General features: G+C 40.4%; 1 protein-coding gene across 8 annotated transcripts in view; it reads left to right on the top strand.

Moving 5' to 3' along the window:
- ralgapa2 (Ral GTPase activating protein catalytic subunit alpha 2) overlaps positions 1-16088 on the top strand; it is a 108336-nt gene that overhangs the window by 57191 nt on the left and 35057 nt on the right. For all 8 annotated transcript variants that reach the window (XM_008399571.3, XM_008399568.3, XM_008399570.3 and 5 more), the window contains 9 exons: positions 622-732; positions 949-1017; positions 2422-2559; positions 4801-4978; positions 7812-8640; positions 9409-9480; positions 10110-10233; positions 11563-11718; positions 15061-15219. In XM_008399571.3, coding sequence (XP_008397793.2) covers positions 622-732; positions 949-1017; positions 2422-2559; positions 4801-4978; positions 7812-8640; positions 9409-9480; positions 10110-10233; positions 11563-11718; positions 15061-15219 — 1836 coding nt within the window. The remainder of the gene's footprint in view (positions 1-621; positions 733-948; positions 1018-2421; positions 2560-4800; positions 4979-7811; positions 8641-9408; positions 9481-10109; positions 10234-11562; positions 11719-15060; positions 15220-16088) is intronic.

Raw genomic sequence — 16088 nt, 5'->3', positions numbered from 1 at the left:
TTTGGTCTGCACAACATGTTGCATATTTATTGGTGTCACAGCATCACAAATATCTGCTTGTACGGCAATACATATTTGCTAACCGTATGTACTTTCAGCCCACCCATACTAACAATACATATCAAATGACGCTTGTTATGTAATACGGTAGAATGTGGGTTTTTTTTGGATCATCAGAGATGACCTTTTCTTCATCCAGCAGTTGGATGTCAGGAAAAGGCCAGCTAGTACCTCTGCAGATCCCACACATCCTGGACACAAACTGCTTATACGTGTACTTTCAAGTCATGCTACTGAGCACTATTTGCAGATTTCAGCTACCACAGAGTCACTTTCTTCTTGATGAACACAATGAAGATCCTTCTGCTAGAGTAGTCAGCTGTCCAGTTTTGAAGCAAAATAAGCATATTGCATAACGAGTAAAGCTGATTCTGATTCTCAAAATATCAGATGTCACCAATCCGACATTTTTTTTTACCTTTTACCTTATTACTGAGATGGGCCTAACATCTTCACTTTTTTGTGCTTGCTGAATTAACTACTCATTATCTGGGCTCTTTGTTGCAGTTGGAAGACAATTTGTCTTTTTAAGTTCCTAATATCACCTCTTCTTTCTTTTAGTTTGGAAACAAAGTAGTGGCCCAAGTCGCCTGTGACATGTTTCAGCTGCTGATTTCTCACTGGGAACGACTCCAGAGGCTGGATCCAACTCTTCCCAAGAAGATAATTGAGGTATCACACATACGCATATACAGTAATGGATGGACATTTCTATTGTTTTAAAAGGAAGCGGTGGATCAGTCATTTTTTACTTTTGCATGTAAATACTCCAAATTCAACAATTTCACATTTATTTTCCTGCACAAGTACGGCTCTGCGTATGAATAGGAGAGCATAACAATAGATGTGTCATCCAATTATTTTTCACCTTGTTTTGTCCCAACACAGATCTTTGTGGCTACAATAGCCTTTTTGTTGCCAAGCGCAGAGCACTCGACGGTGGAAGCAGACAAAAAGGTACATCTATAGATCTAAAGGCCCTTGATCTATCATGTCGGAATGGTGCATTTGCAGAGGAATGTTTCCACTGAAGTGATTTGTTATCCTTTTTTTCCTGTACCTTCATCTCTCTAAGGCTTTCTTGTCAGTTTTTTTCTTTGTGGTAATGCAGTTACTATTGATGCTTGTATAGTTACATCTTAATATTTGTTTTACTAATCAACTTAAAAAATGCAACTGATGTAAAAATTAGAATTATTATGAAGAAACATGGAAAAGAATGGATTCTCAGCAAAGACGGGCTGCGTTATAACTTACACACTCGTGGAAAACTGTCTGCTTAGAATGCTGTTTCCAAACATAGTAAAGGGAAGTTCAGTGTAAGGAAAAATGTGATACAAAAAAATCCTCTGGACGTGGTAAAGTGCTATACAAGTATACGCCATTTACAAAAAGGTTCACAAGCAACAGGGATACACAATGCTTTGTGAGGATTGTGAAGCAACATTTCATAGACTTGTTTTTCAGAGAGACACCTGGCTCCTACTGAGTCTTCATAAGTCGCAAAAATAGTGGTGCACAGATAAGTCAGTCAGCTGACGAATCATCCCAGGTTTTCTTAATTTTTGGAGTTCAGTGATTGGTCGATCTTATCTACCTCTGGAAAGGTCTGGAAATCAACCACTGTCTTAGCTTGACATTTTGATTTTGCTTCACTGGCTGAATGCATTTATTTAGTAATCAAAGACACATTATACTTTAGACAGCTTCAACTTCAGGTTGAACTGGGCTTTACCCAGGGGTTCTCAAAGACTCTGAAATGTAGTTCTGTGTTTTGGGATTTTTTACTATCAAAGGTGCTAAAGTACAAATTGTGGTGTAAATAATCTGCTTTTAGTCTAAACATTAGTTCCAAGTGTTGCATATTTTGAAATAAAATGAAGGTCATCTAAGTGGGTGTAGAAACAAAAAAAGGCGTTGGAAATTACTTGACAGCCCCTCCAAATCAGAGACCAATTTTAGCAATTTGTTGTTTTCGCTATTTGTGAATACTACATGCAATAAGATCTTACTATTCAAGTTGATTCACGGGCAATACTTGGTACTAAAATGCTCTCCATGATTAGGATGGAAAGCATCTAAAAAAATCTAGAAAAAAATATATGTAGAAAGTTGGACCTGTACCATAAAACCGACACCTCTGGATTGATTTGTTTTTCTTTGTTCGTCTAACATTCTTGTTTTCAAAAGAGCTGAATTTATGCTTTCAATATAACAAACACATTAAATTTATTACTCTGTCATTTTTGTTTTGAAAAGAATTCCCCCCAAAAAAAAAATAAAACAAAAAAACCTGATGTTCTAATATACTGAGATTCACTTGTAGATATACCTAAAATATTATGTATCTGTCACTTTAAGATGATGGTTTCGCTGCTACTTTGCTTGCTGGACTGGTGTATGGCTGTTCCCCTGAGTCTGCTGCTAGAACCCATCACCAAGTCGTCTTTGGAGCCCCACTCACCCAGCAAGGCACCGCTCCTGGACTACATCTACAGGGTGAGCGTTTAAATTTGAAAGTTTCCACTTAAGAAAAAAAAAACAAAAAAACATACATACATATAATTTTTTTTTGCATGTTCTGGAGGATTCATTACCTTCATTCACAGAGACGGCAGCCTTAACTATACTCCCTCCACCAGCACAATGCCACATGGGATTGTAGCTTTAATTAGACTCACCTCCACCATGACCTCATAACCATGCCTCATTTAACATTATGGTGGAATAACCATATAGAAGCGTCCATCGTAGCTGACACCAATGATTGGTATTTGTCATATGTAGAAAACCTTTACAAGTCCACTCTAATCTTGATTTGATTGCTTAAAACATGCAAAATATTCAACATTTAATCTACATATCCGTTTTTATTCCTCCAACTTTTTTTTATTTATGGTCTGACCCTGAGGATGAGGGCCAGGCTTTAGGCACAAATGAATGAGGTATTATTCATTCCCTCCTGTCTGGGCAGATGCGGTCAACGGCAGATCTTTGTAAGGATGTCACCCCTGATAAGAAATGGTCCAATTATTCAAACAGGACCTTTTGTCCAATTGATAAGCTCAGGCTCTAAACGCTTGTCCTGGAGATTTGAATGGAATATGTCTTAATATGAGAGAGACTGCAGCTGCTATGAAAGCAAATACAATTAGGCATGATTGGTCGTCCATCGGCACACAAAAGGCGCGGTCCCTCTGGGTTTCCATCTGAGGTGTGACAATATTAGTGCAATATCAGGACCAAAATCTCTTTACATTTCTATGGGCTCGTTGGCTTCTAATTATTCTGTTTACCAAGCAGAGAATAACCTCGCTAATAGGAAACAACTTCTTTTCTTCCCTTATTTGCTTGTGTCAGTAACAGGGAGTGTTATGCTCCTGTAATTACCAGTTTATATATTTTTCAAAACGCAGCTTAAAAAGACACTGCTGGGGAAAAAGGAAAGGGGCAAAAGAAGTTGATTTTGGTGGATGCTCACAGCTTTAAAATGCAACATTGCTCCAGACCTCGGTGGTTCATTGGAGTTGTGCACAAGCTTCTCCATCTGCTCTCTCTCTCCCTGCCTCAGCAGCCAGCTGCACCACCCTCTGTGTGTGTGGATGTGTGTGCGTGCGTGCGTGCGTGCATAAAGAGAAAAACGGCAAGAATATCATATCTGCATTTTTGTTTACATACATATGCCCCCTTGTTATTTGATGTATGTGTATGTACATAGTGTACTTGCATCTCTGCGCAATATGCGCCCCTCTAACTGAGCTATGCTTGTTTATTCTGTGTTACCTTCCAGGAACTGTTGCTATGCGAGGTGCACTCACTTACTTGTCAGGCACAGCCGTGCCCCCCTCCCTCTTTTTTTTTTACCTCTCCACTGAGGAAGCTCTTTGGGGCTTTGGTGTAGCAGCTGTTTGGTTCAGGTCTTTTCAGCATCAAGCCGCCAATCCCTCCCCCATGCACTCAGCTTGGTAGAAGCATCCACATACTGTCTACATTGCCCTACACAATACTGTTTCACATGGCAGGGCCAGACTGCCTCTCCAAGCTTCTCTCAGCCAAGTGTACTGAATGGGATTAGCTTTTTTTTTTCTTCTTTTTTTTTTTTTTGCATGGCTTTACTCAAGTTGCTCCAGTCTGAATAAGAGGCGCCCTCATCTACATACATTTAGCATACGTTTTGCACCGTCTGATAATTTTTTATCTATCTATCAGCAAATTTTGCTCTATACAGGTGTTTGTGTGTGTATGTTTGTGGTGAGAGCAGAGCGCAGGGATAATGTCTTAATTAAATCAAACAGTGTAAACCTGTCCAATGGCTGTAATCAACTGCCCCAGTGCGCCTTATCTAGTGTTGCCAACGGATGCTCTGCCATCTGTTATGTAGATCGATACACTCACACATCAGAGGAGAAATGGATTAGTGGCAATAAAGACCCTCTTTTCTTCACCCCCAACCCCCCCCAGCCCTCAACTCGGCCTCGCCTTACGATGTAAATAGACTGTATATTACCCCCTTTGCACGCTCCAGGATCTTGTCAATCTCAAACAGGTCTGCAGGAGCATCTCTGCGCAATGTCGTGCCAGGCACAAAGCGATCTTATCTTTACGCATTAGGGTTGAATTTAAGTCTTCAAAGTGCAGCGTGCTCTCACGTCACAGAAAAACAAAACAAGCACACTTCGTCTGGACATGATCAACCTGCTTTTTTTTTTTTTTTTTCCTTCTCTCTCTTCCATCAATCAGGTGCTTCACTGCTGTGTGTCCGGCTCCAACCTGCACACCCAGCAGAGCCACTACCTGCTCAGTCTGTCGGACTTATCCAACGAATACGACCTGATGTTGGGTCAGGTGAAGAGCTTCGAGCCACCACCCTCCCAAATGACCACAGCAGACTTTGGCAACCTGTTGACAGTAGCTGAGGGTAAGGATGCAACAATATGGACCAGTGTGATGTTTCCCACAGTAACATTGAGTAAACATCCTACAGTTTCAGAGCATTAACACAAAAGTACAAAACAGATCTGCACAAAATGATTAAATGGGTTTTATGTAAAACAGAAGAGCAATAACTTTTCATACTTCTACAGAAATAACTTGATCCAAGAATGAAAGATGACAATATTGATAAAAGTAAGCTTTCAGCTTAAATACTATAGATATGTGTGGCCTATCAAGAAGTATTTGGGGCCACTTTTAGTTATACATTTTACAAGATGGAGAAGTAATTGCAATCAGTAGTGGGAATTATGTTATCTATTGTTTATTGTGTATATTGAAATGGGTTTTGTACATCATGCTAGTTCAAAGTGTAATTTTCTTAATTTTAATTCAGTCCATAATGTCCCACAATTGTGCTAATTTGACATTTCTTTTTATATAAAACTCATTAGATATTAATATTTTATTTCTCTTTTAGTTTTTCTTAAAACAAAGCCTTTTCACACTCGATTGTTGATTTGAAACTGTTGAAATAATAATCACTTAATACGAAGTTGATTTTTAGGGGTTTTTTCCATATTGTCCAATTCTTTTTTTCTTTTATGTATTTCAGTTCATGGAGTAATTAAAATAATGTTGAATTTAGCTGAATACAGCACTGTAAACTTTCATTGAATTACTAGCTAATATTAGCTGGTTAGTTGGATAGCCTGTCTGCTTGGGTGGTTAGCCTGCAACCATACAGCAGGAAAGTTTTGTGTTCAAGTTTGCATGTTCTCCCTGTGCATGGTTGAGTTCTCTCTGGATGCTCTCTGGCTTCTTCCCATAGTTCAAAAACATGACTTAGGATAATTGGTCTCTAAATTATAGGTGTAAGTGTGTGTCTGTGTGCACATGATTGTTTGTCCTCTGTGTCTCTGTGGTGGACTTGCGACTTCTCCAGGGTGCAGCCCGCCTATCACACAATGTTCGACAGGCACCAGCTCCCCTGCGACTCTGCACAGGACAAGACCGTATAGACAATGGATGTGTTTCTTTTTGTATTTGAGAAAGGGCGGCAATCGTTTGCTTCATCGTTTGTAGCTCTGCCTTGTGTCTAGTGGATATTGTGCTGTAACAAAACTACAAGCCTCATTATGCAGGCATGGTGCTCTGTGGAAAGGATTTGATCCCGTTCAGTCTTCCCCAGACTCCATTTTAAAAAAATAGCTTTGACAATGACGAGCACAATCTGTGGAATGAAATATTAAGTTCAATATAATGCAACAAAAAAGTAATTGTTCCTACAAATACAAAAGTCATCATATAAGTATGCATTTTTTTGTGAATACATCAAAGTTCTAAATTTAAGTCATAAATTGATGAAAATTGATGATTCCTTGCTCTGAGACTACAAACCATATCTTTAAAATGGGCTCCAATTAATAAGAGAGGTGATAGGACCATGGTTGTCCATGATTTTGATGTGAAAGAAAAGGGGGGAAGGAACGGCTCACCAATAATTTATCCTCTATAGAATTGGAGAAAACTCTGGTCATGTTTGCATTAATTTGCAAACGGTAAATGTTAGTGCAAAGGTATGTGTTGGTATGTTAAAACAGAAGCATGGGAGAGTGAAAACCGGCATTTAGTCGTTCCTGTCTGTAGCAAATTAGGACAATGCCTGCCCTCTACTACAACATTTCCCTTGGAAAAAAAAAAAAAAATGGTTACAGGTAAAAGCAAACTCTAAGTAGTCCATCCATTTTGAGCCTCTCCATTAGATGTCAATATCTTATTAAAAGTATGAAAAGAAAATCAGCCATCAGACGGAATGGAATTTTTGCATTAGTGCCGAGCCGTAAAGAGAAGACCCATTATGGGGTTCAGATAAAATTGTTGATTTTTTTTCTCTCTTTTTTTTCCCTTTTTATGACCTTGTGATTCCATTAGGCAACGTAGTTCTCTCCCTACCTCCTGTCCTCAACTTCTAAAAGTCATCAAAGCCCAGATACAGAGTGCCAATGTGAACTGAAACAATGTAAAAGAAATATTCTAGAAATAAAAAGCTTTTGTCTGTAAAATTTCACCACACGTCTGCGATTTGGTGCACTGCAGCACGGAGTCTTGGTAGAAATAACAAAACACTATCAAAAGGGCAAACCAAAGAGTGCTGGCCGGCCTAGTTATATTCATGCCCTCACCTCATATTGATCAAGTCACATCAAAGGGCCAGCACATCTCTAATGCAGCTTGGCCTGCTCTCTAAAGAGCTTTCTCCACTTTGATGAGGGATGATGGTATTGATAGCACTGTCACAATGCAAAAGTACATCTTCTTGTTTTTCCCCCACATCACTGCAGAATAAAGCGCTGCATGCCTTTCACTTGGGGAGCAAAAAACCCTGTGTATTTACATAAATGCAATCCACAGAGCAGAGTTCTATTCAGCGGCCTGTAAAGATGCTCGTTCTCATTAGCACCTGGCTGGTCTCAATGCTCATCTATTGTAGGAAGACTCAATGGGCTTTTCAGACTTGTCTCTTATGATTAGATTCTACCTACTTAGAGGTGCGCTGGCCAAGCTATTGTGAGAAATAAATAAAACACCACCTTTTAGTGATCATAAATGAGATTTGGCTTTGTGTAAAAGGAGCTAATAGAGATGATGGCATGTCTGCACACAAATGTTGAGCTTTCTAAATTCTGCATTGAATATAATATGTTATAAAGCAGCCAGTGTTTGACTAAAGTTCTCTAATGTGTTTTTCCTTCAGCTAATATCTCAGTATTTTGATCCTTTTTTTTTTTTGTTTTGTTTTTTTTTCCTCCTGTCAGAGAAGCGCCGTCGAAACATGGAGCTCATCCCTTTGACGGCGCGGATGGTCATGACTCATCTGGTGAACCATCTTGGCCACCATCCCCTCAGCGGTGGCCCGGCTCTCCTTCACAGCCTTGTAAGCGAAAACCATGACAACCCGTATGTGGAGTCGTCCGAGCTGTCTTCTGAGGTCTTTAAAAGCCCCAACCTGCAGCTGTTCGTCTTCAACGACAGCACACTGGTGTCCTACCTTCAGATCCCAGCCGAGGCGCCCACCGCAGGTCAACCCCCGCACCCTTCCTCCCAAGTTCGCATCATCGTCCGAGACATTTCAGGAAAGTACTCTTGGGATGGAACAATTCTGTACTGCACTGCGCAGGACGACCCTGATGTGGCTGCTTTCCATCCAGCCGACCCGCCTCTTTCAAAAACCTCCAATACACACGGCAGAAATCAGCCAACCTCGCCTCTGAAAGGACATTACAAAACTCCCTGCTCCGTCTCAGACTCCTTCTCTAACTTCAGTGAAGAGGACGAGGTCGATGTGCTGGATAAGCTTTTGGAGGACCTTGGCCACAGCAGCCCAGAATGCCTCCCTCAGCCACGACTCCAGCTCAATCAGCCAGCCCCGTCACCTCATGGCATGAACCTGGAACAAGAGAACGCTATACTGGGGGCCATTCTCCGTCAGACTCAGCAAGAGGAGGAGCAAGTCAGGAAGTGGGATGCTGATGTAAGCTTCCGGGCTGCCTGCCAGAGGGAACCCTCCCACCAGGAACCAAAAGCTCCTTTCTATTTCTGCAGACTGCTTCTTAATGATCTGGGCATGAACTCATGGGATCGCAGGTATTATCAAATGAAACCGGCTACAGTTATACGTAGAGATGTGCCAATGAATCAGACGGAGGTCAATCAGTCAGACCAACTGTTTTTCTGTAGGGACAGTTTGATTAGGATTAGGATAATTGGGAGTTTTTAGAACTAGTCAGTAGTGTCCTAAACTTTATTTACAATTATGCTGGCTGAGGCGCTGTCGGGTGCTGAAGTAATGTTTGCACATCGTCCCTCAGGGTTTCTCAGTGAGAATATGTTCGCTTCAGTTGTTTTAATGGCTTCATGTCCTACTTATGGACGCCTCTTTTACACACTGAATGATGTTATAGTTATGTTTTTATAAAGATGTTTCCAAAGGATTCACTTGTGAAGCACAGCTGTAGTAACTCAGCTGTTGGCTTGTTAGTTAAAGAGAGAGTAAAACTAAAGCCATATTGGTGTCTGCTGGGTCTTAATCTCGTCTCCGCAGGGTAAAGGTGCCCAGCTGTTTTCATCAGCGTCTACAAAGCCACATCTTTCCAGTGCTGCCCCGTAAATTAAAAGCTTACACCTCTTAATAGTGATGGTGCAACAGGCACACAGCAAATAGGAGATTGTATTTTGCACCTGTGCCTTTTTTTTTGGTTTGATAACTAAATCAGCACCTGAACTTTCTCCTGAAACCTATTTGCATACAGTCAGTGCTTGTTGGTTGTTGGTAACTTGATAGATAGATGAATTGTGAGTTTTCTCTATTAAAAAAACTCACCTTGAATCTTTTTTTATTTTTTTTTCAAACAGAAAAAGCTTCTACTTGCTGAAGAAAAACTCTAAACTTCTAAGAGAGCTGAAGAACTTGGATTCCAGGCAGTGGTAAGTTGTTTTTTATTTGCTGTCTACAGCAGAAATTAGATTAAATTACGCTAGGTTTTGCTTGAGATACCAGTGAAAACAATTGTCTGTAATTTAGTGCCCTTTTTGTCTATCATCAAACTACTGCTGCAGCTTTCTGCAATACCTGTTTTAGCCTGAGTGAAAGCAGCATAATATTGCCCCCCTGTTTGTAACACCATTATTTTCCTCCTGCAAGCCCCAACTAACCACAACTCTGAAAATCTCTTACCATCTCTCTTGTGTCTCTTCTCCCAGTCAATATAAACTTCCCTCACTGCCGATGACAAGAGTGTATTGAAGAAAATCCACAGAATTGAAGCTTATTTTCGCCGATGTACCAGATTGTTAGGACAATAACAGTTTGTGCACAAGCATGCAAAGTGCCCCAAAACCTAGCGTAGAGCAATGCACTGCCATGACAACAGGGGAAATGGACGGGCAGAGTTTGCTGCAGTTCTTTCAAAAATCAAGTGAAAAGAGGAGAAATTTTGTTGAAATTTGGCAAATGTTTTTTCTTCTTTTTTTTTTTAGTTTTGTTTAGTTTATCAATTTGACTACGGGATATTTTCTGACCTCTAATTTTCTCTACTTTTTATGTTGTTCTGTAGCCGAGAGACACACAAAATTGCTGTGTTCTACATCAGAGAAGGCCAGGAAGACAAGTGCTCCATCTTGTCGAACTACGCAGGCAGTCAGGCCTATGAAGACTTTGTATCTGGACTGGGATGGGAGGTGGGAAGACCTACAGTCCTTTTTTTCTTTTTTTCTTTTTTTTTACAGTGAATTGTCTATACTCCAGTTTGTTGTGAAGCTTTGATGTGCTAATAAAAATTTGTTGCGGATTCAAATTTTTCCTAAAATGTAACTGTGAAAAGGATTTTTCTTTGGCCTCCTGCCATGAGTGGTTATTAAAAGGCGACTTAACACCATGTATTAGAGCATTCACTGTAATACTGGGTTTTAATAATACTTTAAACAACTTTGAAATAATTATGGAGCTTAGTATCTGCTATTAGCAATTCGATCTGGCAGAATTTCGAAAAGAGGATGTTGTATGTCAAACAGCAAAGGGGAACCCCAGGGAATCAAACACAGCAACTTTAGGCAGATTCCCAAAATGGGTTCCTGAATGGTTTCTTCATAAGAAGTGAACTTTGCAGAACCTTTTTATTTATGTAGGCATTTTCTTGTCATAGTGGTAAATCTAAACAGAGCAGTTCATGTCAGATATTCCCACTTTGCCAGTCAATGCTGTATGCAGGAAACATGGAAAATGAAAATAAAAAAAAACTAATAAAATAAAAGTAAATACAGCTCTCTGCCGACTGCACAAGGTGATTAAAGACAGGGAGCTCAAATTAACAGCATTATTCTTAAATTGTTTCATAACACAGAAAATGACTGCCTTGGGTATGTGACTTCAAATGTTCTCCTAGCTGGGGGCTTTAATTAATGGTTTAATCATGGGTCGTAATCTCAGGTAATGAAATGAAGAAGAACCTTCATACTATTGAAGGTGCTCTGAAAAATGTTTGATTAAAAATTACCATGTAGGTTAATGACTTGCTCAACACGTTTATACAGAGACGTGATCTGTAGTTGGATGGTTCCTGCCTGTTGGTAGAAGGAAGTGTGCATCCTGGAGTTTGTACAACTTTTCTGAACCGACCCATTTTCACGAGAAGTGTAACGTTTTTATTGTCCTTTAAAACTTTCCTGAGTTACTTAGAAACCTTAAAGACCTGACTTTAACATTAAAATTTCACCACAGAAAATATTTTTCTGAGATAAAAATAATAACTGTATAGATACATTTCAGCTTAACTTTATGCCTTTTGACTCCAGTCACCTGAAAAAAGTTGCTGTCAGCTTCAACCGGCAGCAGTCAGAATGGCGTGTTTGCTGGTTGGAGAAAGACCAGATATTTAAGTTTCCAATCAGTGCTGATCAAACTGAAAACCATCTGATTCTCCTCACAAGCCCTTTCTCACTACATCTCTGCTGAACCTAAAAGAATATCTCCAGACTACAGTAAATTATACACTCTGCTGTATTCCTCAGGTGGACCTGGCCACACACTGCGGTTTTATGGGAGGACTCCAAAGGAATGGCAGCACAGGTCTAACAGCTCCCTATTACGCTACCTCCACTGTAGAAGTCATATTCCATGTATCCACGCGGATGCCATCTGATTCTGATGACTGTCTCACCAAAAAGGTAAAAAATAAATCTTGTTAGCTCATCTAACACCCTGTAGAAATGTGGACTATCATCTTCTTTAAAAGGTTTTACATACCTGAGTGCATAAAGACACTTGTGTAAAGCTTCTTTATACATTAGATGCGGTGAAATGGCTCCACAGTCATGCCTGCCCAGAGCCGTGTGTTGTGTAGCCTCCACTTCTGTGTTAAGCTGTGATCAGGAGGTGTGACTCCAAAGTACGGGCATTGATTAGTGACCCTGGTCAGGAAGGCCTGAGGAGTAGAGAATCGCAGGCGCGTGAGTGAAGAGAGGGCATGTGCCGCTGTGGTAATGACTGTGATTCTGCCAGCCCCTGCCCCCCTCCCTGCGCGCTGTGACCAGGGCCTGGATTCAGCCATTAGCTCTCCCTGCTAGGGCAGGCGCCGGCCGGATGCCGGCAGGATCCTTTTATCCAATTCCTGCTGCCGCCACAGGAGCAATCGATTGGGTTCTGCTGTGGGATTCTAAGCTCTAGTGCAGCGGTAGCAGTTAGCACAGAGAAATGAGCCGCAAGGCCCCTGCCCGCACTGCCAATCTTCTCATACAGTACCCTGCTGGGAAGGGAAATTCATCAGGCTCTCCTCATATCCAACCACAATACCACTCTCAGACTTTCTCCCTCTTGTGTTTTTTTTTTTAAATGGTACACTACTCAGTAGAGTTTGAAGGAAGAGTTTCTCCTGTCCTCACCAAAGTGAGGCGCTGGAGGTGCCATCCCATCACCATACATTTCACCAGAAACTTCTGTAATTGCTCTGGCTCACCTTGCTCAGATCCCCACACCAACCACAAGTCTGACAAAAAAAATTGGCAGACTGGCTGTTGGTGCAAATGCTTTAAAAAAATGACAGGAGGGAGAAGAAGAATTGGAATGAGAAACAGGCTTTGTCTCTGTCCAAGTAGGATGTTTCTCTGTCAATTTAAAAATAACACTTAGTCCAGCAGTCACCCACTTTACTGGCTGTAACCATAGAAGCATACCATGGGGAGATACGGGTGGGGTAGCTCTGGCTGAGCAGATTTGTCTTTTTGAAGATGATAGAAGGGGGGGGCAGACAATCCTGAAAAGGAAAAAAAAAAAAAGAGAACCACAAATTCCTGAATCCAATTGTGGGTTTTAGTGCAGTGCAGGCTGCAGCAGTAGCAGCTGGCTTCAGTAATGGGGTTATGGAAACGACCTGCAGGGTTGGGGTCAGGCCATGTAGTTCTTATGTGCATGTGTGTGAAAGGGAGCGAGATAGACGGGTGCCTTAGCTATCACACTCACCCCCCCCAGGCACTACAGCTTAACTAGGCTGCTGCAGGTTGTTTTTATAAGGAGCCTCTTTTGTTCTGGAGTCCTCTGGTTTTCTGTTTCCATGTGTGTGAAGCCCAATGGTTGGATGTGAGGTCAAAGAGGGATAATTGGACAAGAGCCTTTGACTCGAATCACATTTTATTAAAGAAGTCTCAAACATTTGGATGTGATTAACAGAGGGGTAAATAGATTTGTGCAGAAGATGATTTACTAGAGCATAAGCATCCTCATTAAACTTGTCATTCAGCTCATCCAAATGCTAATATCTTAACCCAAATTAACATCCCAGTGTTAATTGTCTCCTGCAAATGCATATTCAACATTTTCTCTGAAATTGTCCCAGTGACTGACCCGGCTGGTACCTGCTGATCCTTGGACAGACAGACTGAACTGCCGAGCTTCAGTAATCAGCATGCCGTGGATTTGTTTAAGATTACCGTATTACCATAATTAAGGGCTTATAATAGAATGTGCTAATTGCATTTTTTGTTGGCAAGGGCATGTTTCTTAATGGCTCATTAGGCCAACAGTACATTGGCAGATGTTTTCTTCTGAGTGGAGGCTCACTTCTCAGTGTCCTCGATAGAAATCGGAAGGGGGAATCGGAAAGGGTGCTTGGTCACCGGATTAGCAGCTGACTCAAACTTTTTCACATTTTGTCACCTATGTCCAATAACATTATTGTATTTCATCGGGATTTTGTTTAAGATAGACCAATACTAAGAAGTGCTGTCAAGTGAAAGGAACAGAATATGTGATTTTCACATTTTTTTATCCATGGAAGACCGAAGTTGAAACTCTGTAGGCTCTAAAAGGTTCTCTTTGAGTATTTCTCTATGAGAGGCTCAACTGTGACAAAATCAATTTTTACCAGTTAGAGAGTATTCCCACGGCATGATACGACCACCACCATGTTCGACGATGGAGTTTGAAAGATTGGGTTATTATTGTGCACTCCTCCAGAGTTACATGGACTCTTCTTGCCCAGACTCAGGTTAGGTAGACTGTCAGGTATACATTTGTGTTATTTTTGGCTAATGCCCTTTGAGATGCTCAGAGCTTTGAGTAATGTTTTATAACTTAACCCAGTGTTCAACTTCTCCATAATTTTCTCTGAAATGAAATGACACTCAAGTGGATTTGATGGAAGGAAGGTTGGTTCCATTTGATTTTATTTAGAGGCATTGGAGTAAAGGGTCCAGTGTTTTATTTGTTAAAAATGTCCTAAACCTTGTATTCTTTTCCTTTCACTTCACATGTATGCACTGTCTTATGTGGGCCTGTAACATGAAATTCAGATAAAGATTTTGACATTTGCGATTGTAATGTGACAAAACATGTAATAATTCAAGGGGTGGGAATACTGTGGCAAAGTGCCGTAGTTAATATTAACCTGAAAGAGAAGATGATGCGACTTTGTTCACCTGTATGCCTTCAGAAAAGGGGGGGACCTGTTTACCTTTTATAAACTACTGTCAACCTATTTCCTGTCATTTAAGAGTGTCTTCTTGTCCTGCCCAGTTTCATTTGTGTTTATGAATAGAGTGGAAATGGGAAGCAATTTAAGCTCTGATGGGGAAGGTTAATTGGATTTGAATTACTTTGGTTTTAAAAAGTGCAATTTTGTCTATTTTGTGTTTGCTATTTGAATTTGTAATGAAAAATCTATAAAAAGGGGCAAATCCAGGACCTCAACCCCAGTGCTTATTTTTATTTTTTTAACAAACTTTGTGATTTCTCTTACACCTGCTGATTGCAGCGATAAAAGATGGTTTCACTTTTTTTTGGGACACCTTTCAAGTAAATATTCTTTATTAATAATATTCTTATTGCCTTGTTTTTTTCCTCCTCAGTTCTAGTTTTCTCTCCTGGTCTCTAGACGTAATACAAGACGGACTAGCAAAACAGTCTTTTGCAATAATCCGCCTAAATTTGTCGTCTTTCCTTCATCACCGTAACAGTGGAAATAACATGCACTACCAAGGCTCTTGATTAGAATGATTTTTGTGTTTATTTGGCAGCTGCGTCACTTGGGCAACGATGAGGTGCACATCGTGTGGTCCGAGCACACCAGGGACTACCGTTGTGGCATCATCCCAACTGACTTTGGAGACGTGCTCATTATCATCTACCCAATGAGGAATCACATGTATTTCATCCAGATCATTAAGAAGCCTCAGGTAAATATTTATAGACCTTGTAACGTAATTGTAAATCTTTTTTTTTTCTCCTGTGGTAGAGCTTTTTAATCGTCACTTTAAGGCACCGGAGTCGAGGGCTCAAGTCCGGTGACCGTGCATTGTTGGTCCAAACCCCGTGAATTACATGACTGAATTACGTCCTCAGCATTCGTTCAAGTTCCACAAAGTCGTGCTAATTATACAATTATTTGACTCAGGTGTGCTGAGACAGAGACGCAGCTTAAAATTGCAGAACACGGCACTTCAGTGAGTGGTGGTCGTGTCATGCTGTGAGTGGAGTTTGAAACCAGTGTTATAGAGAGCAATTTAAGGACGGCATCATGTTAAACTGCAGGATTAAATTTTTGTCAGAGTAAATTTAAATTCAGTCAAATAATCACACTTTAAGAGAGAATTGCTTTTAACAGAATCAGTATAACCATAGACCCTCCATCTGGCTGTAATTGGTTGTTTTTGACTGGGAGTGGGGTAGGAGAAGGACCACAGGGGAGCAAACTCAATTTTTATTTTATTTTTTATTTTTTTTGGGCTTGTCACATATTATAATAAAAAGAACATAGTGACAGTTGTAGCAAATATAAATAAAATCATTTATAAAAGTTACCTACTGCAGCTTTGAGTTGTTACAATCCTCGTTTAACTTATGTTGAGGCTTTTTACTCGTCTATACCAACAAAATGTTTAATACTTCTTTGGAAAGCATGTACACTAACACTTATGCGTTGGTGTAAATGTTTCATATAAAAAGGGAGAAACACTGCAATTGGTGAATTAAAAGCTTTTTTTTTTTTTGTCCCCCTGGAATTCCAGAACAGTCTCTGCTGCTCTAACACAAGTTTATCTGGGTT

This window comes from Poecilia reticulata, chromosome 22 (assembly GCF_904066995.2).
Source record: "Poecilia reticulata chromosome 22, P_reticulata-male-v2, whole genome shotgun sequence".
In the NCBI taxonomy this organism is placed as follows: domain Eukaryota; kingdom Metazoa; phylum Chordata; class Actinopteri; order Cyprinodontiformes; family Poeciliidae; genus Poecilia; species Poecilia reticulata.
Note: the sequence above shows the minus strand (reverse complement) of the source record. Positions and strands in the feature narration are given on the sequence as shown.